The 20,319-nt window shown below is 62.1% G+C and overlaps 2 protein-coding genes across 5 annotated transcripts in view; one reads left to right on the top strand and one right to left on the bottom strand.

Moving 5' to 3' along the window:
- The window catches only part of ANKZF1 (ankyrin repeat and zinc finger peptidyl tRNA hydrolase 1), a 13,689-nt gene extending 9,391 nt beyond the window's left edge, over nt 1-4,298 (bottom strand). For 2 of the 3 annotated variants that reach the window (XM_077829621.1, XM_077829620.1), the window contains exons 1-4: nt 4,240-4,298; nt 1,925-2,067; nt 1,346-1,455; nt 541-643 (exon numbers count right to left, since the gene is read on the bottom strand). In XM_077829621.1, coding sequence (XP_077685747.1) covers nt 541-643; nt 1,346-1,455; nt 1,925-2,051 — 340 coding nt within the window. In that variant the 5' untranslated portion in view covers nt 2,052-2,067; nt 4,240-4,298. The remainder of the gene's footprint in view (nt 1-540; nt 644-1,345; nt 1,456-1,924; nt 2,068-4,239) is intronic. The other variant, XM_077829622.1, reaches the window with a different exon arrangement.
- Nucleotides 4,299-4,422: 124 nt separating this feature from the next.
- Nucleotides 4,423-19,521, top strand: ATG9A (autophagy related 9A). Of its 2 annotated transcripts, none has more exons than XM_077829799.1 (15): nt 4,423-4,441; nt 5,297-5,418; nt 5,812-5,854; nt 6,480-6,545; nt 6,931-7,092; nt 8,746-8,887; nt 10,082-10,830; nt 11,378-11,531; nt 11,972-12,151; nt 12,766-13,011; nt 13,405-13,622; nt 14,328-14,445; nt 14,931-15,153; nt 15,690-15,832; nt 16,501-19,521. In XM_077829799.1, the coding sequence occupies exons 2-15, from the start codon at nt 5,316-5,318 to the stop codon at nt 16,504-16,506; spliced, it is 2,553 nt and encodes an 850-aa protein (XP_077685925.1). In that variant the 5' UTR covers nt 4,423-4,441; nt 5,297-5,315; the 3' UTR covers nt 16,507-19,521. The 2 variants fall into 2 exon arrangements, with proteins under 2 accessions (XP_077685925.1, XP_077685924.1); XM_077829798.1 differs by having other exon boundaries at nt 4,435-4,518.
- The last annotated feature ends 798 nt before the right edge of the window (nt 19,522-20,319 follow it).

The following is a 20,319-nucleotide window of genomic DNA, read 5'->3' on the forward strand; positions in this document are numbered from 1 at the left end:
TGCTGCCTATGGGCCCTGCTGAAGAGTTGCTGTGATGGAGTGTACCAGACATTTGATGCCCCTGCCACATTGCCACCTCTCCATCCAAAGAAGGCATGCTCTCTGGGGAGAAAAAAGTAGCAAGTTTAAACCTCCAAGAGCTGCCTAGAAAGGCCACCCCTAGGATCAGCTGCTAGTGGAACCAACAAGAATTGATCCTCCAGCAGGTAGAAAGGCCAGGAGTGGGCAAAACCCAGTCAGGGCCCAGCAGCCAAGATAAAAACAGCTAGCTGCCTCCTCCAGTGGCCAGTTGCAGGTGAAGCTAGGATGGGGAGGAAGGATTGCTCCAGCTGATCCCAAAAGCCAGCCTGGTCAGGGGCCTAACCCCAGCCGCACCTTTGGATTGAGCCAGCGACAGATTGTTTTACGCTGCAGAATTTGTAGCGCAGGGGACACCTAGAGTTGGATATCAACTGATAATTAAAGGGCGCTTGCTTCGTGCGGGGCTCCACCAGCTCAAGCAAGCCCGTGACAGCAGCCCTTCCTGTCTCTCCCCCTCACCTGCACGGGTCTTCTCCTCAAACTCCTCTGCTGCAAGTGCCCGGCGCCCCAGCAAACGCTGCTTCAGGTTAAAGCGGTGCCAGTCCAGGCGGTAATGCTCAGTCTGGGAAGGAAACGGAGTGAGAAGGGGCCTCCCATACTGATAATCCCCCAGGTCGGATGAATGGAAGCGCACCAGCCCATGCCCCGGGACTGGACAGTGCAGAGGTCCCCTCAGCCAGATGCCAGCCTGCAGGGGACTTGGGAATCAGCAGAAGCTGCCTTGCTTTATTGGCACGTCATGGTCACTTGGTTAGCTAATGCCCTTAGCACCAAGTTCCCACCCTGCCCCCAGGGTTGCAGAGCCTTGGCACCAGCTTTCTGGCCCAGGGCTTTGCAGCGTGTGGAAGCTGGTAATGTGGCTATGCCAGAGCTCCCAGACCCTGCCCAGCTGAGAGATGCAGCCGCAGTTTACCAGGGGCCTGAGGAATGCACTTGACTGGCTTAAAATAGAATCAATTGCAGCCTCCCTCGTTCTGTGGGTGCGGCTGATGGAGACTACAAATCCCAGCGTGAAATACTCCACCTTGTGCCAAGTGGGTAAGCCCAAAATGGAGCACTGCATTTCAGGACCAGTAGTCTCTGGGCTGCATCTCCATGTACCCAGGCCACAACTGCAGATCTCCATGGTCCACATTTCGGCCATTCACATACCCATTTCACACAACCCGGCTTCCCCAGCTGCCTGCTCGCTCACAGCACTGCCTGCTGGGGGCAATGGAAAACACACCACCCCTCCGCCTCCACCCCCGAGGCTGCTGCCTACCTGCTCCTCCCTGCTGTCAAACACCCGGGAGCAGGCTGAGCAGCACATCCGATCCGATATCTCTGGGACCCCTCGGGCTCTCTCCTCCCTAATGGCCACCACTAGCTTCTCTGAAAGAGGGAGAGGAGCTCAGGGAAGATAAGCCACTTCCATTGGAGAGGGACAGAGGGCTACAGGACAGACAGATCACTCCAAAGTGTGGCTAGAGCAAACAGTGAAGAGTCAGTTTGACTGTTCCTGACTCTGCCACTCACTTTATGCATGGCCCTGGGCAAGTTACTGCACCTCTGTGCCTCAGTTTCCCCACCTGTAACACGGGGATGATACCGACCCACCAAACAGGATTAGTTTCAGTGTGCGTGTGAAGTGTTTTGCGCTCCTCAGGCTGAAGGCTCTTGACTGGGGTAAAGCAGCTCAAACCAGAGCCCATCACCCCACCAAGCCCCAGAGAGTGGGATACCTCTTAGTATTGGACTGCAGCAAAATAACCCCACTGGACACTCTCCCACCCTCCCCCCAGGAAGCCCCTCTGCTGGCTCCACTACCCCTCTAGCCAGCTCACTGGCTTTTATGCACTACCTTGCGTTATGGCATTAGAGTCTATGGACCGCATGTCCTCTGAAACGCCATTGACGAGGGAGAGTCCATGCAGGAAGGTGGGGTCCTGGGCAGCCTCAAACACAGACCTGACCTCGAGGGGCTGCATTGTTTCCAGCAGGAGTCTGAAGAAGGAATGAGAGTGAGGCAGAGAGAGCCATCGACAGGCTCCTGTGCCCTGTGACTTGGCACCCGTGACCTGGCAGGGGATGGGCAGTTGTGCCGCACCATTAGCTGGAAGAAAAGGAGCACTTGTGGCACCTTAGAGACTAACCAATTTATTTGAGCATAAGCTTTCGTGAGCTACAGCTCACTTCATCGGATGCATACTGTGGAAAGTACAGAAGACGTTTTTATACACACAAACCATGAAAAAATAGGTGATCATCACTACAAAAGGCTGGGGGCTGCCGTGAGGAGGGGGAGGGCTGATGGGGGGGAGGGCTGTATTGATGGGGGTTCTAGGCAGATGGGGTGAGTGCTGGGAGGGTGAACTGAGGGTAGTGGGAGGCAATGGGGGAGGGGGACTGAACTGAGGGGCACTGAAGGGGCGGTTGGGTGAGGAGAGAACTGGTGGGGGGCTGGGGGACAGGATAAAGTGCTGGGCAGGAGACTGCAGATGTGGGGGTGAGAGCTCATTAGCTGGGGGACACGGGGCAAAGAGCCCACAGTGCTGCTCTTGGCGATGGAGGTTCCCCTCCAGGACAGGGCTGCTGGCTTTGGAGCGAAAGGTCCCAAGTTCTATCACTGCGGCCATGTGACCGCCGAGTGCCTGGGGAGCCTGCCACGGGCTGTTCCACGGACAGACAGGCACCAACCACATCATGACCCTGCTGCAGACGTGCCAACTCTTGGGGAAGAGAACGCTCACATGGCAGGATGATTCTTTCCAGTCAAACAGGAGTTACTCGCCCTGGACAAAGGAATGCTGTGGTTTCTCCACCAGGCAGCTAATTACAAAGTACTTTGAAAGACAATGAGAATTCATTTACACCTCTGATAAACAAAGCTGTCAAGCTAACAAGAGACAGGAGCCGACACTCCAGCAGGGAAGAGAAAATTCATCTGGGGGGGCCCCCCCCCACAACCCTCAAATAAGCAATTGAATCAACTAGAAAAAAATGAGAGTTCTAAAAGTGAGGCTTAATTTTATTTAGAAATCCTGTCAGCCACCCCGGGCCTGAGCGGGGCTTTGGCTGTCAGCCCAGGCGGCTGCTCCCCTGCTAGCCTGGGAAGTGGGAGAGGGGACCCCACTGCAGCCCTGCCCCCCTCCCCGAGGTCTGGAGAGGGTGAAGAACCCTAAGGAGCAGAGGTGAGGCTGGGGGCTGCCATGAGGAGGTGAAGGGCTGACGGGGAGGGGAAGGGCTGTATTGATAGGGGGTTCTGGGCAGATGGGGTGAGTGCTGGGAGGGTGAACTAAGGGTAGTGGGAGGCAATGGGAGAGGGGGACTGAACTGAGGGGTGCTGAAGGGGGGGTTGGGTGAGGAGAGAACTGGTGGGGGGCTGGGGGACAGGATAAAGTGCTGGGCAGGAGACTGCAAATGTGGGGGTGAGAGCTCCTGCAGCTGGGTTTCGGGGCGAGCCGTGTCAGTCTGTATCCACAAAAACAACGAGGAGTCCGGTGGCCATATCCAGCCCGTGTGGGGGAGCGGGCAACACTAATTGCCCCACACACGCACCTTGGGAAGGGGTGCGGGGGGGGGGGTTTCAAACACCACGAGACTGGCCGAAAACACACAATTAAATCTGGGTTTAAATGTCGCAATTTGGGGGCCAATCTCCGGGTTCCTGAGGGTCCGACGCACGATTGTCGATCTCCTGAAGGCGGCAATGCGGTTAGAGGGGTCAGCGCAGGCCAGGACGGGCCACGGGGACCTTGTGCCCTGACTGCCCAGCAGAGCCTGGAGGATCCCGCCCCCGCCATTGGCCAGGGGATCCCACCCCCCCCCATTGGCCAGGGGGACCCAGGGGATCCCGCATTGGCCAGGGCACCCAGGAGACCCCGCCTCCCCCCATTGGCCAGGGGGACCCAGGAGACCCCGCCTCCCCCCATTGGCCAGGGGGACCCAGAGGACCCCGCCCCCCCATTGGCCAGGAGCACCCAGGAGACCCCGCCCCCCCATTGGCCAGGGGATCCCGCCCCCCCATTGGCCAGGGGATCCCAGGAGACCCCGCCCCCCCATTGGCCAGGAGCACCCAGGAGACCCCGCCCCCCCCATTGGCCAGCACTTCCCGACCGTGCCCCGCGCGGGGCCAGAGGGGCCCTGCCCCCCGAAGGCCGCGAGGGCGGCGCTCACCTGTCCCGGGGGGAAGCGAAGCGAGTAGCGCCTCACCCGGAAGCCAACGGCAGCCGCGCAGGACGTCACATCCGCCCCACGACGGAGCGCCGTCGGGGACAACCCTGTAGCCCCGCCCCCGCCGCCTCTCACCCTCCCTCGGATTGGCCCCCGCGGTCCCGCCCACAGGCGCCGATTGGCCGCCGGAGCCGCCCGTTCGGAGGTAGTGACACAGGAGGCGGCGGCCCGGCCTGGTGCAGGGAGGGGGTGGCTGGGGCCGGTTACCGGGGAGACCGGCAGGTGAGGGGGGGTCCCCGCCGAGAACCCAGGAGTTCGGCCGGGCTCGGCCCGGGGCCGCAGGGTCCCGGCCCGAGCCCCCCCCCGCCCTGACCTTCCCCCCCCCCCCCGTCGAGGGGCGGCCCCGGGCGGGGGGGGCTGATCCTGCTCCCCCCCTGCTATGACCTTCCCACCCCCGAGGGGCGGCCCCGGGCCGGGGGGGCTGGTCCTGCTCCCCCCCTGCTCTGACCATCTCCGCCCCCCCCTCCGAGGGGCGGCCCCGGGCGGGGGGGGGCTGATCCTGCTCCCCCCTGCTCTGACCTTCTCCGCCCCCCCCCCCCCCGAGGGGCGGCCCCGGGCGGGGGGGGGCTGATCCTGCTCCCCCCTGCTCTGACCTTCTCCACCCCCCCGAGGGGCGGCCCCGGGCGGGGGGGGCTGATCCTGTTCCCCCCCTGCTCTGACCTTTCCCCCCTTGAGAGGTGGCCCCGGGCCGGGGGGGCTGGTTCTGCTCCCCCCCCCGACCTTTTCCGCCCCCCCCCCCCGAGGGGCGGCCCCGGGCCGGGGGGCTGCTCCTGCTTCCCTCCCCAACTTCCCCCCGCGAGGGGCGGCCCCGGGCCAGGTGGGCTGGTCCTGCTCCCCCCCCTTGACCTTCCGCCCCCTCCCGAGGGGCGGGCACGGGCCGGGGGGGGGCTGGTCCTGCTTCCCCCCCTGCTCTGACCTCCCCCCCCCCCCGAGGGGTGGCCCCGGGCCGGGGGGGGCTGGTCCTGCTCCCACTCCCTCTGACCCTGCCTCCTCCCCGCAGGGCCTGGCGGGCCGGCGCCATGGCACACTTCGACACGGAGTACCAGCGCCTGGAGGCCTCCTACAGCGACTCGCCGCCGGGCGAGGAGGATCTGCTGGTGCACGTCCCCGAGGGCAGCAAATGTGAGCGGGGCCCGGGGCCTGGTCTCTTGACACGCCTGGCAGGGCAGCTCCCCTGGGTCGGGGCGAGGGGCGGAGCGGAATGCCCCCGTCTCCCAAGCCCTTCCGTGGGGCGGGGGATCCTCTCGATGCCCCTAGCTATTGGCCACTGCTGCAGGCCAGACGCCGGGTCTGATCCGGCGTGGGGACTCCTATTCCTTGCCCTGTGTAAGTGCAGTGGCCGCCCTTTTGAGCCTGGGCCCCAGTCGGGGGCGACTGCGGGGCCCCAGCCCACTCCGTGCCCTGGGTTGTGTCACGAGAATAACTAGCCAGTGGCAACCAACTGACCTCCCTCGCTGGGCAAACCACCACGTAGCGAGCCCCAGTCACCCCCTTTGCCTCCTCTCTCTCCTGCAGCTCCTTGGCATCACATAGAGAACCTGGACCTCTTCTTCTCTCGCATATCCTTGCTGCATGCCGGGGGGGGGTGGCTGCTCCAGCCCTAGCAGGATGGTCAGGCCAGCATCAGCTTGACACAGCTCGTCCATCTGGCACAGATCGGAGTTGGAATAGTCGGCGCACGTCCCGTCCCCTCTGGGTTGGGTTGCTCCCTGCCCTGTGGAGTCCAAACAGGCCAAGCAGAGGCGTTGCCACCCCTTCCCTTCTGTCTAGGGGGACAGAAACGGGTCTTTCCAGCCCTTTGATGATGGCCTCCTGGCCATTCTTTGTCGCTCTGATTGTTAGGCTTTGGATATGTCTTTACCTCCCTCTGTGCTGGCCAGGTCCTGCCCTTGCAGACTTTAGAGAGGGCTCCGGGGGGGTGGTCTGTGACTGGAGTGTTCACAATCCCCTGCTGGGTGTGGTGGGGGGTTGGGTTTCTGTGACAGGCTAGCATTACCCTCAGCCTGGGACAGGCATGGAGTCTGGACCCACCAGCATTTTGTAGCTGAGCAGAGAGTACACTTGCTTGGCAGCCTCCGTCCTGACTGGTGGCTAGGGGGTGGCTTGGCATGGGAGAGGTTTTCTCTCGGCTGGTGGCCGGAGAGGAGGGGTTGCCAGGCTGTTCTCCTTGACTGCAGCTCCCACGTCTATAATCTGCATCAGAAGAACGGCTTCACCTGCATGCTGATTGGCGAGATCTTTGAGCTCATGTATGTCTGGAGTCCCCCTGCTCTGGGGGTGGGGATGCCGGGGAGGCGGCAGATTCTCTCCATGCTCTCGCTGCCATTGGGGTGAAGGGCCTTGTTCCCTTGGGCCCCAGCATTCCCGCTATCCCTGCACAGCCATGGCTGAGAGTTGGGTTTCAGGAGGTGAGGTGGGAGGTGGTCAGGCCACTCCCCTTTCAATCAGGACCTGTCTCCCTCTCTCCCCCCACTCTTTTTTGGCCATCTCCATCCCCAGGAATCTGCCCTCGTCATGCCACGGACAGTGGGATGTAACCTAGTAGCCACTCCTGGCTGTGGTATATTAGGAGTTGGGGGCAGGAGGAGGGGAGTCCCTCTGAGCTGCCCTTCATGGCTGCTGCCTTTCCCACAGGCAGTTCATTTTCGTGGTGGCCTTCACCACCTTCCTCGTCAGCTGCGTTGACTACGACATCCTGTTTGCCAACAAGATGGTGAATCACAGCCAGCTCTCCAGCGAGCTTGTCAAGGTGACGCTGCCAGATGCCTTTCTGCCTCCCAGCATGTGCAGCGCGAGGTAAGGGCAGCAGCCACACCTCTGCCCCCAGTCCTGGCAGCCTGCCACCCTCCAAAGGCCATGTTAGTGCGAGCTCCCTCTTTGCCCATTTCCAGATGGGAGCTAAAGATCCAGTGGGAGTGGCCAAACCTTACCCATGGCAGCCCTTGCCCTCATCATCGGTAGAGGCATGTAGCCTGCCAAGATTGCAAGTCACTGGTTTGTCTTGGTCTGAGTGGCCAAGCTGCATTGTATTCTGGGTCATGTAATCGCCAGGAGATGCGTCTCTGGGTATGTGCTTAATGGCAGGGTTGCTGTGTGCTGTTACACAGCTGGTGCATCCCTCCCCAGCTGTGGCTACGTTCTGGTGGTGGGTGAAGCGATCTCTTGGCAGTGTGTATAGCTTGGGCTCCTGTGGGATGAGGCTCTGCTGTGGGGCATGCCTTCTAATTGCTTTCTATGACGAGATAACTGGCTCTGTGGATGAGGGGAAAGCGGTAGACATGTTGTTCCTTGACTTTAGAAAAGCTTTTGACACGGTCTCCCACAGTATTTTTGCCAGCAAGTTAAAGAAGTATGGGCTGGATGAATGGACTATAAGGTGGATAGAAAGCTGGCTAGGTCATCGGACTCAACGGGTAGTGATCAATGGCTTCATGTCTAGTTGGCAGCCGGTATCAAGTGGAGTGCCCCAAGGGTCGGTCCTGGGGCTGGTTTTGTTCAATATCTTCATTAATGATCTGGAGGCTGGCTGTACTGACACTAAACTGGTAGATACGCTGGAGGGTAGGGACAGGATACAGAGGGACCTAGACAAATTAGAGGATTGGGCCAAAAGAAATCTGATGAGGTTCAACAAGGACAAGGGCAGAGTCCTGCACTTAGGACAGAAGAATCCCATGCACCGCTACAGACTAGGGACCGAATGGCTCGGCAGCAGTTCTGCAGAAAAGGACCTAGGGGTGACAGTGGACGAGAAGCTGGATATGAGTCAGCAGTGTGCCCTTGTTGCCAAGAAGGCCAATGGCATTTTGGGATGTATATGTAGGGGCATTGCCAGCAGATGGAGGAACGTGATCGTTCCCCTCTATTCGGCATTGGTGAGGCCTCATCTGGAGTCCTGTGTCCAGTTTTGGGCCCCACACTACAAGAAGGATGTGGAAAAACTGGAAACCAGACTCCAGCGGAGGGCAACAAAAATGATTAGGGGGCTGGAACACATGACTTATGAGGAGAGGCTGAGGGAACTGGGACTGTTTAGTCTGTAGAAGAGAAGAATGAGGGGGGATTTGTTAGTTGAAAGCAGCTACCTGAAAAGGGGCTCCAAAGAGGATGGATCTAGACTGTTCTCAGTGGTAGCAGATGACAGAACAAGGAGTAATGGTCTCAAGTTACAGTGGGGGAGGTTTAGGTTGGATATTAGGAAAAACTTTTTCACTGGGAGGATGGTGAAGCACTGGAATGGGTTACCTAGGGAGGTGGTGGAATCTCCTTCCTTAGAGGTTTTTAAGGTCAGGCTTGACAAAGCCCTGGCTGGGATGATTTAGTTGGGGATTGATCCTGCTTTGAGCAGGGGGTTGGACTAGATGACCTCCTGAGGTCCCTTCCAACCCTGATATTCTATGATTCCATGCCAAAAGGGAAGCATTGCTGTGAATCTCTTCTCCCTTGCAGAATCCAGCAGAATGGATTTCTCATTTGTATCCTGGTGATAGCGGGGGTTTTCTGGATCCATCGACTCATCAAATTTATCTACAACATTTGCTGCTACTGGGAGATTCACTCCTTCTACATCAACGCTCTCAAAATCCCTATGGTGAGTGACCCTGGGGCTGGAGAAGTGGGCTGTTGTGGCTAAGCAGGGAGCTCCCGCTGCCTTCACCCCCCAGCTCAGGGTTGCCTTGCTGAAGCTGTAGGAGAGGGGTTCACCCACCCATTGCCCTCAAGGGTTTTGGTCTCTCCCTCTTTCGGACCTCCTTTGCAAGTTAAGTAATCCTGTGTATCTCCTTACAGCTTGTTTTCAGGCAAACCTGCCCCTGCACGCTGTGTGTGTCTGGGTGTGTCGTGGGACAGCTCTGTTCTGCTGACTATCTGCCAGCCAATCACTTTGCTTTATAACCTCTAGGCTTTTCTTTGCCACGCTCACAGCAGTGTCACAGCCTCAGAGGTGTAAAGCAGTTTATTCTCATGTCTTCCCCAGGAGGTGGGGCAGGATCTCTCTCCCCATGTACAGGTAGGGAAACTGAGGCATGGAGCAGCTAGGTGTTGCCCAAGGCCATGGGGGAGTCTGGCAGAACTGGGTATTGAGCCCCAAGTCCCAGCCCAGGGTCTCCCTCAGAGAGAACTTGGATAAGTTGAGTAACAGCAGGATCCTTTACATTAATTTTTGCGAGGCTATGAGGAATAGGCTATGAGGCTTTACGTTAATTTTTAATTTTACGTTAATAGGCTTTACGTTAATTTTTGCGAGGCTATGAGGCTATGTGGAATAGGCAAGGGCCTGGGACTCGAACACCTGGGTTCTCCTCCCAGACAGCTGCAAGCTCCCCATGGGGCACTGGGCATGTCCCATCACTTCTCTGTCTGGGAAGGGGGAAGCTATGAAGGGCTCGGAGCTCTCAGTGGGACGAGTGCCTCGGGGGGACGGAGACGTCGGCACGCCACCCTTTGCGTGCATGTGGCGATGACACGTGTAGTTCTCTAGCTCTTTCCTGCCAGCCCGGGTGGGGTGAATGAGGCTCCCCGCCCCCCCAAGGGCTGCGTTTATCCCTCAGTGGGAACCCCAGAGCAGCACACAGCAAGCATCCTGCCGAGCAGGGTGCAGCATTGATGTGGGACGGAAACACCCAGCCTGCAGCACGGCCCGTGTCTGTGGCACGTTGGAGCAGCGCGTGCTGGGGACCTGTAGTTTCTGTTGGCTGCTTTGTAGCGCTCCCCGTGCAGCACTTACCCTGCAGGCCCCTGTTGGTCTCCCCCAGGTTCTAACACTGCCTCCTCTCCTCCCGGCCAGTCCAACCTGCCCTATTACACCTGGCAGGAGGTGCAGGCTCGCATTGTGCAGATCCAGAAGGAGCATCAGATCTGCATCCACAAGAAGGAGCTGACAGAGCTGGACATCTACCACCGCATCTTGCGTTTCAAGAACTACATGGTGGCCATGGTGAACAAGTCGCTGCTGCCCATCCGCTTCCACCTGCCCGGGCTGGGCGACAGCATCTTCTACACCCGCGGCCTCAAGTACAACTTTGAGCTCATCTTCTTCTGGGGGCCCGGCTCGCTCTTTGAGAACGAGTGGAGCCTCAAGGCGGAGTACAAGCGGGGCGGCAACCGCCTGGAGCTGGCCGACAAGCTGAGCGCCCGCATCCTCTGGATCGGCATCGCCAACTTCATCCTCTGCCCCCTCATCCTCATCTGGCAGATCCTCTATGCCTTCTTCAGCTACACCGAGATCCTGAAGCGGGAGCCGGGCAGCCTGGGCGCCCGCTGCTGGTCGCTCTACGGCCGCTGTTACCTGCGCCACTTCAACGAGCTGGACCACGAGCTGCACTCGCGCCTCAGCAAGGGGTACAAGCCAGCCTCCAAGTACATGAACTGCTTCATCTCCCCCCTGCTCACCATCGTGGCCAAGAACGTGGCCTTCTTCGCCGGCTCCATCCTGGCCGTGCTCATTGCTCTCACCATCTACGACGAGGACGTGCTGGCCGTGGAGCACGTCCTCACCACCGTCACCCTGCTGGGCGTGGGCGTCACCATCTGCAGGTGAGACGGGCCGGCGCCGCCCGCCTGCCCTGGGGGGAAGGGGGAGGCCCTCTGCTCCCAGCCCCCTTGAGGCTGCAGATCTGTCCTGGGCCACAAGTGAAGATAAGTCTGCTTAGGGAGGCCCAGGCCTGGAAATGGGGAGCAGTGGGTCAGGCCAGGAGTGAGAGGCACTGGCAAAAATCTTTTGGGGGGGGGGGGAGAAGAAGAGGCTGGGGCCAAAATCCTGGTGGGGGAGGGAGGGTTGCATATCAGGACTGGGGGCTTTGGCAGAGCTAGTGTGGGGCTCGTCTGGGGTGGCAGGGGGCTGCAGGCCGGGACTGAGGGGCACTGGCAGGGCTGGGAGTGAGCAGAGCTGGAGTAGCAGGAGGCTGCAGGTTAGGGCTGGGGTAGCTGGGGGTTGCGGATCGGGACTGAGGGGCACCAGAAGGGCTGTTGGAGAAGCTCTCGCAGCCCTTCTCTAGGCGTGCTCTCCCCCCAGCATGAGACTCCAGGCTGGGGTTCTCTGGGAAGTGCTGCCCTTCCTATCCTTGTCCTGCTCCCCCTATAGGTCCTTCATTCCTGACCAGCACCTGGTGTTCTGCCCAGAGCAGCTGCTGCGGGTGATCCTGGCACACATCCACTACATGCCTGACCACTGGCAGGCCAACGCCCACCGCTACGAGACCCGGGACGAGTTTTCTCAGCTCTTCCAGTACAAAGCGGTGAGCCCGGCCGCCCTGGCTAGCTCGGAACCGGGGCGGGATTGGACTGGCTCCGGCGCTCAGCTAGGGGCACTCGCGGCGCCTGAGGGGGCAGGGCTGGGGTCTCTGACACACGGGTGCCACCTCAGGGCCGCTGTCTGTCGGGCTGTGATGCCCAGAGAGAGGCTGGTGCATGTGAAGGGGCATGGCTGGGGCCGTGGGCCGTGTGTGTGATGGCTCAGCAGCTCCTGTGTGGTTCCCCAGAGCAAGGGACGTGGGTGCGTGGGTGGGGGACCATTGGTCAGCTGGGGGCAGAACACTGCGGGGGCGATGCTGACGTGGGGCTGCTGTTCCAGGAACATTCCCTGGGCGGCCCCTCACAGTCACCGTGCAGCAGCCCCCTTGGCCTGCCCGGGCTGCTCTTGTCGCTGCCTGCTGAGCACCCACCTCTCCCTTCCCAGGTGTTCATCCTGGAGGAGCTGCTGAGTCCCATCGTTACCCCCTTGATCCTCATCTTCTGCCTGCGGCCCAAGTCCCTGGAGATCATTGACTTCTTCCGGAACTTCACCGTGGAGGTGGTGGGTGTGGGCGACACCTGCTCCTTCGCACAGATGGACGTGCGCCAGCATGGCCACCCGGCGGTAGGGCCTGCCTGCAGCATGGCATCTGCTGGCGCGTTCCCTTCCCCCTCCCCCTGCACATGGGGGGTCCTGCCCGTGGCTGGAACCGAGGCGTGGGCTGACATCACCCATGGAGTTCTGCCAAGCAGCCTGTAGTGAGAGAGATCTTACACGCTGCACCTCTGCAGCGGCTGCCAGCCCCAGAATACTTGAGGCCAGGCTGCGCCAATCAAGCTGAAGCGTTGCATGGTGGGACCTGTAGTCTCAGTGGGCTGTGTTGTTGCAATCTCATATCTAACATCCGGGCACGCTCTGTGGGGTGCCCTGTCCCTTGGGTGCATGAGCCCAGCTGGCCAGGTGAGGGCTCGTGCCCTGGAGTGGGGGCCCGTGATGCTGCCCCTTGGCCTTGGAAGGCCCTGGAGCTGGGCGTGCTTGGCTATGGTGCGCTTCCCCTCCAGCGAGCCGTGTCCCAGCGTCTGCGTGAGGCCGAGCTGCAGCTGCTGCGGGGGTTCCTGGTTTTGTGCAGCCTGGCCCTTTGGGGCTCCCCAGGCCCCCCGGTGGGTGTATAGCAGGCCCTGGGCGGGTCCAAGGCTGGGTGTGGAGTGGACCCCTCACCCCACCGGTGTGCTTTGCAGTGGATGTCAGCGGGAAAGACCGAGGCCTCCATCTACCAGCAGGCCGAGGATGGCAAGACGGAGCTGTCCCTCATGCACTTCGCCATCACCAACCCCAAGTGGCAGCCGCCCCGCGAGAGCACGGCCTTCATCGGCTTCCTCAAGGAGCGCGTGCTGCGTGACAGCAGCATGGTGCTGGCCCAGCAGGCCGTGCTGCCTGACAACGCCCTCTTCACCTCCATCCAGTCCCTGCAGTCAGAGTCCGAGGTGCCCCAGCTGCGGCGGTCGTGCGTGGGCGGGAGAGGAAGGGCTCTGGTGCTCCAAGGCTGCCTGGAGGGCAGGGGTCTTGCAGTTGCCCAGCATTGTCTAGCTAGCCCAGCGGGGCTGGCTCAGGTGGCCGGGGCAGTGAGTTTCCTGGGTCTGAACTGGGGTTGGGTTTCCAGGGAGGGCTGGGCCCATCTCCGAGGGTGTCAACATGTTCTGGCCTGTGATCAGGCAGGAGGGGCTGCCGTGGAGGGTGAGGTGTTCTGGGGTTCTGCCTGGCAGCATGGGTGGCTATAGAATCTGGAGTGCCCCAGGGAGCTGGGTTGGGGAGGGGCCCTGTCCTGTTGTCTGGTGGCTGCCTGTCCAGGGTTGTGACTCCCCCACTTCTCACTGCAGCCTCACAGCCTGATTGCCAACGTGATCGCGGGCTCCTCGGCCCTGGGGTACGCAAGCCACGAGCTGCAGGCCTCCCGCCAGCTCTCCGAGGTGGCTTCTGCCCTGCGCTCCTTCTCCCCACTGCAGTCAGCCCAGCAAAGTCACAGCAGCTTCCAGACGTCCGGGTCCCATGTGGAGGGGGCACCGCCCCGGGCCCACAGCACCATGACGGCTTCCGGGTAAGAGTCTGCTGAGCTGCGCCAGGCACCTACTCAGTGATCAGAGACCTTGCGAAGCCCAGACCCTGCTCTTGAGGTGCTGGGTGCCCCTCGTGTGCCTGAGATCGAAGGGATTGCTCCCCTGGGCCCATGCTGCCCCTGGGCACTGCCAGGAGCAGCTCACAGCGCCGCCTGCTGGCACACTCTGCAGTCCATTCCTCGCCCACGTGCCTGGGGATGAGTCCCTGAAGGGGCGGGGAAACTGGGCTGCTCTGAGCCCTCCCCTGCAATGGAGCAGGTTACACAGATGACTAGAACAGGAATTGCCCCGAGGGCTGGCTCCTTAAGTGACTGCTCCGCCCCAGGAGGGGGTGCTGGAGCACTCCTGACCCCCTGCAATGGGACACTGCCGCAGCCTCGGACACTGGCTGTCAGTCCCCTGCTTTGGGATCTGTGGCCCTTGGGGGGTGCCTGTGTTGGGGCTGGACCCCACTGAGCGAAGCCTACATGTCTGGGCAGAGGGGGCCCTTTCTGAACCGGCGCAGGGAGCGGGTGAGGTGGCACCGTGGGACACCCCGTAGCCCAGCAGTGCAGTGGGGCTGGGCAGGGGCACATCCCCGATCGGCTCGAGAAGGGCTGTGCTGGAGCCCATGGGCCTGCTAGGGCCTCGGCCCTGGGCAGCAGACCCCCCCGCCCCCCCAGCCCTTCTCTGTGTCCCGGCTGCAGCACAGATGCCAGAAGAGCGAGCTCAGGGAGCAGTGCCTGGGAGGCCCAGCTACAGAGCCTGATCCTGTCGGAATACGCCTCCACGGAGATGAGCCTCCATGCACTCCACATGCATGAGGTGAGCGGCCTGTGCCCCAGGCCAGGGCTCAGACACCGGGGGCCGGGGCGGGAGAGGGCAGCTCGCGTGGGGGTCTGCCTGCCGAGGCAGGCTCGCAGCACGGGGGGTGGAGGGTGGCCTGACAGCTGGAGAGAGGTGTGCTGTACCCGGGGGGTAAGGGAGGCCCTGCAGAGACAGCCAGGCACATATCCTTCTCTGCGGTGCTCCCCGGCGCTGGCTGGCTCTGCAGGGCCCCACGTGCCACCCCGGAGCGCGGGAGAGCGAGGGCTAGTGCAGAACGGCCCCCATCCTGCACTGGAGTCGCAGAGGGAGCGGTGGGACCTGGCAGTGCGGGGCGGGGGGGGAAGGAGCCAGCACCACTGTGGGGCTGCCGCGGCGGCGGGGCCGCTTCGCCCTGGGCTCCTGCGGGCTGGATGTGGGGTGGGGCCGTGGCTCTGCCCCCCCCCCCCCCGCTTGCCTGACCCGCCCCGTCGTGTTGTGCGCAGTTACACAAGCAGCACACCCAGAGCGAGCCCGAGCGGCACGTCTGGCACCGGCGGGAGAGCGACGAGAGCGGGGAGAGTGCCCCGGAGGAGCCGGACGCGCAGAAGGGCGCCCCCACCGCCATCCCCCGCTCTGCCAGCTACCCCTTCTCCTCGCCGCGCCAGGCTGTGGAGGAGTCGGCCACCCTGCAGACGGGCTTCCAGCGCCGGTACGGCGGCATCACAGGTACGTGCTGGGGCCGCTGGGCGCCACGGCTGGGGCGGCCTCGTGCTGTGGGACCCCCCTCCAGACGGGTCCCCCACTCCAGGCGGAGCCTGGGAACCTCTCAGCATATTCCCTGGCCAGTTCGGAACGTGCCGTGGGTCCACGCGCTGGCTTGTCATCGTCGGGGCGTTGGGTCATTGTTTAAATGCCGGCGAAGTGTTGGAGATTCTCCTCTCCCCCCGCACGTGCCAGGAGATCAGCTGGGGCTGGTGGCTGGCAGGTGCCACTGCGTGGGAGCCCTGCTTATCCCTGGCTGGCAGTGTGTGTGTTGAGGAGAGTGCCATGGGCTCCTGCCGTGATGTTCCCATGTCACCCTGCGTGCTTTGGGGAGGAGCCTCTACCGGGGAGCTGTTGGCTCCCACCCAGTAACAGCCCCTCCCTCACTCGGGGGGTTGGAGAGATTGGCGTAGAGCCCCCAGACTGGTGTCCTGCTGGCACCAGAGCCTGTCTCACCCGCATCTACACGTTCTGCTGACTCTTCTGTGCCCATGCCGCAGATCCGGGCACAGTGCACAGAGCCCCTTCGCACTTCTCCCGCCTGCCCCTCGGGGGCTGGGCTGAGGACGGACAGTCGGTGCGACACCCGGAGCCGGTTCCAGAGGAGAGCTCAGAGGATGAGCTTCCACCTCAGATACACAAGGTACAGCCCAGGTGCCCGCCCGGTGCCCGGCTCTGCTTGTGGGGGGAGTGGTGTGTGCAGGGCATTGCTTACCCGGGTAGTGAATGCTGCCCTGACTGGGTGGGGCTGGGACTGCTGGCAGGCTGGTGGCGGTAACTCTCTCCCCAGGAGAAATTAAAAAGACGGGGACTTTTCAGCCTGAAAAAGAGCCAGCTAAGGGTGGCTCTGGTAGAGGTCTATAAGATCGTGACTGGTGTGAAGAAGGTGAATAGGGCAGTGTTGTTTACCCCTTCCCATAACACTAGAGCCAGGGGTCACCCAGTGACATTAACAGGCAGCAGTTTTAAAACAAACAGAAGGAAGTATTTCTTCACACAACGCACAGACAACCTGTGGAACTTCTTGCCAGGGGATGTTGTGAAGGCCAAAAGTATAACTGGGTTCAAAAAAGAACTAGATAAGTTCCTGGAGAATAGGTCCAGCAATGGCTACTAGCCAGGTTACTAGCCTGCTTTGGGGGTCCCTAAACCTCTGACTGCTAGAAGCTGGGAATGGGTGACAGGCTGGATCATTCGATAATTGCTGAGTTCTGTTCATTCCCTCTGAAGCACCTGGCCCCGGCCCCTGTCAGAGGCAGAGCGCAGGGCTGGATGGCCACTGGCCTGACCCAGCATGACTCTCTCCTCCAGGTGTAGCTCTGGGGGCTGAGGATCGCATGGGACTCTGGACTCTGGAGCAGCCTGGGCAGCAGGACCTGGGGTCCCGACCCCCTCGCCTGTCCCCCAGAGGTGGGGCAGGCAGAGGTGCCTAGCGCTGGCGTTCATGCCCAAGGGACAGAACCACCACGTCAGCGCCTTGCAGTGGAAGCTTCTGTACAGACGTGTGTCAAGCCAACGTCACTCTGACTCGCGTTGGGTGAATGCGTGTGTGAGTACATACGTGTGTCCGTGTCCGCATATGTGTTGTCCGTGTGGGAGGGAATCGGCGAGAGCTGCACGGAGCACCGCAGAGCCTGCGAGAGGCCAGCGACCCACAGCTGGCAGGGGGAGCTCCGAGTTCCGGCTGCCGGCAGGAGAGGCTACGGTGGAGTCCCTGAGCAGAGCCAGCGACGCCCCTTCCACAGTCCAAATAAAGACCCACTTCAAGCTGCAGCCGGCCCGGCCCAGCCCAGGTTCCCGCGGGGGGAGGGACGCATCTGAATCTATTTTTGTAAGAAGGGTGGAGAGTTGGTTTCCCCCGAGGCCGAGCGGGCTGGAGTCCGACCCCTGCTGGGAGAGGGACTGGCTCAGGCTTTACAAGGCCGCGCCCTCCCCCAAAGCCCATGCAGCTGCGTGTGTTCTGGCCCCGAGCTGTCCTGTCTGTGGTGCAGGGGGTGCCAGGGTTCCTGGCTCAGTGCTCCCCCCAAGTGATCCCACGCCCCATTTGCTGCTATTGTCCATGAGTCAAGGTGGCTGAACTCCTCTAGCCTCAGAGCGCAGACAGCCTGGCCAGCAGCAAAGTGAACCCCCCGCGCTGCCCCTCCAGCATGCCAAAGCCCTGCTGTCTCAGGGCTAGAGGGGAGCTCCATCTCCAGGGCCTCTCTGCTGAACCTGCCGGCCAGCGGGCTGCTTCTCGTACTGGCCCTGGCCCTCTGGGAACTACACCGAGCCCCCCTCCAGCAGCCTCCAGGGTGGGGAGAGGCACACTCCTCTGCCCCAGCCCCCTCAGTCAACACTAACCTAGCAAGTCAAAGGAAAGAATCAGGTGACTAAAGTAGCTTTGCCCCCCCTTTTTCCCCCTCCCTGGTGCTATGGGGAAGCCCAGCCCAAGGGGAAGTCTGGCCTGGGCCCCTATCATCTGACAGGACCCCTTGCTGGTTAGCTGGGGCCACACTGTGCCTCTGAATGGTCCCTTGGCCAGGATCACTTCCCCTCAGCAGGGTCCTGTTCCAGTGCCAAACAGTGGCTCCCATCCTGCTGCCAGGGGATCTCCTCTGGGCTGTCTCAGCTTTTCAGCTAGTCCCCCCCGGCCCCGAGAGACCCTGAGCCCACGGGGCAACTCCAGTTCCATCTCCCCTTCCCCGACTCGGAGCCGGGAGCCTCTGCCCAGTTCACTCGGCCTTCAGGTTCAGGGGAGGTTCTGCTACACCTGGTCTGTCTGCCCAGTGTGGCCATCGCTGTGATTTCAGGGCTGCTCTCCGGCCCCAGGTCCTGCTGGTGCCCTCCCGGCTGGTGGCCCTGCAGACGCTATCCCAAGCTGGAGCTGACTGCGGGAGCCGGCAGGCACCAGGCATCCAGTCTCCATGGCAGACCTGGGGCCAGGGGGCAGAGGCAAACCAGACCCCCCCACCATAGGTGGCCAGTGGGGTTGGGGGGGCTGTGCTGCTGCCTCCCTGCATGACCTCAGAGGTCCAGGGAACCCCCCCTCCCAACTACTGGAGTTAATTATAAATTATTAGCACAGGGGCGGCCAATCACGGCACGGGGAGGGGGAGGCTTCAGCCAATCAGAGTACAGCTCTCCTAGGTTTTCTGAGTGACAGCAGCAGCTCCCGGCTGATTGCTAACTCCTTCTCCCTGCACCCACAGCTGACAATCGCCCGCATGGCCCCCCCAGCCCCGCTCCTTCGTCCCCAGCCCAGGGGCGCCCTGCTCCCCCAGCGCTGACCCCTCCTAAGAGCCCAACCGCTGCGCTCCCTGCCCAAGCCAGGGCTCGGGCTCGGCCCCGTGGTGCTCTGCACTGTACCGCTGGGGGGCAGGACTCCTGGGTTCTCTCCCCAGCTCTGCCACTGGCCTGCTGTGTGATGTTGGGGCGGATCACTTGGCTGACTCTGTAAAGCAGGGCTGAGGAGGCTCCCCTGCGGCCCGGGCTGCTCTGGCATCCTGCCTGTCGGGCAGAGCACTGACTTCCGGCCGTGGGGGGGCTCTGCTGCCTGTTCCTTCAATACCCCCACCCGGTTCCTCTGACGGGGCTTGGGACCCCCTGCCTCTCTGTGGTGCAAGCCCTGAGCTTTACTAGCCCAGCGTACTGGTGCTTTACAGGTTTGATGAGGGACAAGGTGCTTCAGTGGCCTTTGAAACAGGGCAAGTCTCCAGCACACCATTGCCAGGCCGGCCCCTCTCTGCCCTGGGGCCTAGACCAGACAGACCTCAGGCTCCCGGCCGGGTATGGACCCCTTCACAGCAGGGAACGCTCTCCCTCGGCCAGGCATGGCCAGAGCCCGGCCCGCAGCGGTCCGCCAGTGGGGCCCTGGCAGGGGCTGTGCACTCTGGGAAATGTAGTCTCCATGGGTCGCACCCCCGCGTTAGTGGCTGCCCTCGGTCGTGCTCTGTGCACACTAGCTGGGCAGAGCTTGTCCCCCCCGCCGATGCGCCCAGCCCAGCGTGCCCGTTCTTAGAGCATCTCCAAGCCTGAGCTGCAGCCTCCCCCCGGAGAGCTCTGTGCCCCGGGGAAGGCTGGGCCTTTCTGAAGGGGGGCTGGCAGCTGCGGCTCCTAGAGGCGGGGGCAGGGAGGCAAGGCCTGGAGCAGCCGGAGAACCTTGCCATGTGCTGTGCTTGTATCTGTCCGTCTCCTGTGTGCCCGTGTGCATGGCAAGTTGCCCCCCCACCCCCCGTTCCACTTGTGACCCCAGCGGGGGGGGTGCGGGCGCGGAGCTCTTTGGGAATGTGCTGGCTAGACAAGCTCGCGCCCCTCGCTGTAGAGCCATTTAATAAAGAGGGGGCATTTCGTTCACGCCGGTGTCTGGGCCTGTGTTAAAGGGGAAGCTGCTCACCCTGTGTCCTGGGAATCCAGCCGGGGTGCTCATGGGGTGTTTGCCCCCAGCGCTGGAGCCCTGATCAAGCCCTGTGTGCCCCTGCAGGAACGGCCGAGAGCTGCAGCAACAGGGAGCAAAGGGTGGCTCTGACCTGCTGCCCTGGGCGGAAGAGCTAGAAACCCTGGCCCAGTCTGTGCCCTGGAGCCCAGCTTGGCTGCGGCCTGTCTCGTTCTCTCAGCCTGCTGCTTAGGGAAGGGCCTGGCTCGCTGCTGGCCCTGGGCCAGGCCAGACCACTTTCTGGGGCCCAACCAGTGCTCCTTACGCAGGCTGAGGCTGCTCTGCCAGGCGATTAAAACTGCAGCCCCCCCCCTCTTCCACTCCCTGACAGCCTAGGCGTGCCCTAGTCCCTGCCAGGACACAAGCCGAGCCTGGATCATAGCACCTGCAGGGAGGAGCACTGCTGTGGGAAGGGGAGGGGGAAGGGCAGCCTCAGGGAGGCCATGTGGGGAAGGGAAGCCTGGCCCGGCCCAGCTTGGGGGCTCAAGGTACTGGGCTGGGTGCACTGGAAGTGGGTGCAGGGCACAACGGTCCCACTGAGGTGATGGGAGCCGCTCCCAGGAGGCTCTTGGGAACCCGGGTACTCGGGAGAGGCCTGTTAGCGCCTTCCTCACAGGCTGGCTGAGCTGGGTCCAGTGCGAGTCAGTGGGGCGGGGGTGGGGGGGCTGCCGCTGGACTCCTGCAAAGGCCTGGCCTGGCGGAGGTGCTCTCAAGTATGT

The sequence above is a fragment of the Eretmochelys imbricata genome, chromosome 11, assembly GCF_965152235.1.
Source record: "Eretmochelys imbricata isolate rEreImb1 chromosome 11, rEreImb1.hap1, whole genome shotgun sequence".
In the NCBI taxonomy this organism is placed as follows: Eukaryota; Metazoa; Chordata; order Testudines; family Cheloniidae; genus Eretmochelys; species Eretmochelys imbricata.

Bases quoted from the DNA above. Each gene is read 5' to 3' on its own strand.
- ATG9A (XM_077829799.1), top strand. From the start codon at position 5,316: ATGGCACACTTCGACACGGAGTACCAGCGCCTGGAGGCCTCCTACAGC. The intron at 7,093-8,745 runs GTAAGGGCAGCA...TCTCCCTTGCAG, and splicing joins CCCAGCATGTGCAGCGCGAG to AATCCAGCAGAATGGATTTC. The intron at 11,532-11,971 runs GTGAGCCCGGCC...CTCCCTTCCCAG, and splicing joins AGCTCTTCCAGTACAAAGCG to GTGTTCATCCTGGAGGAGCT.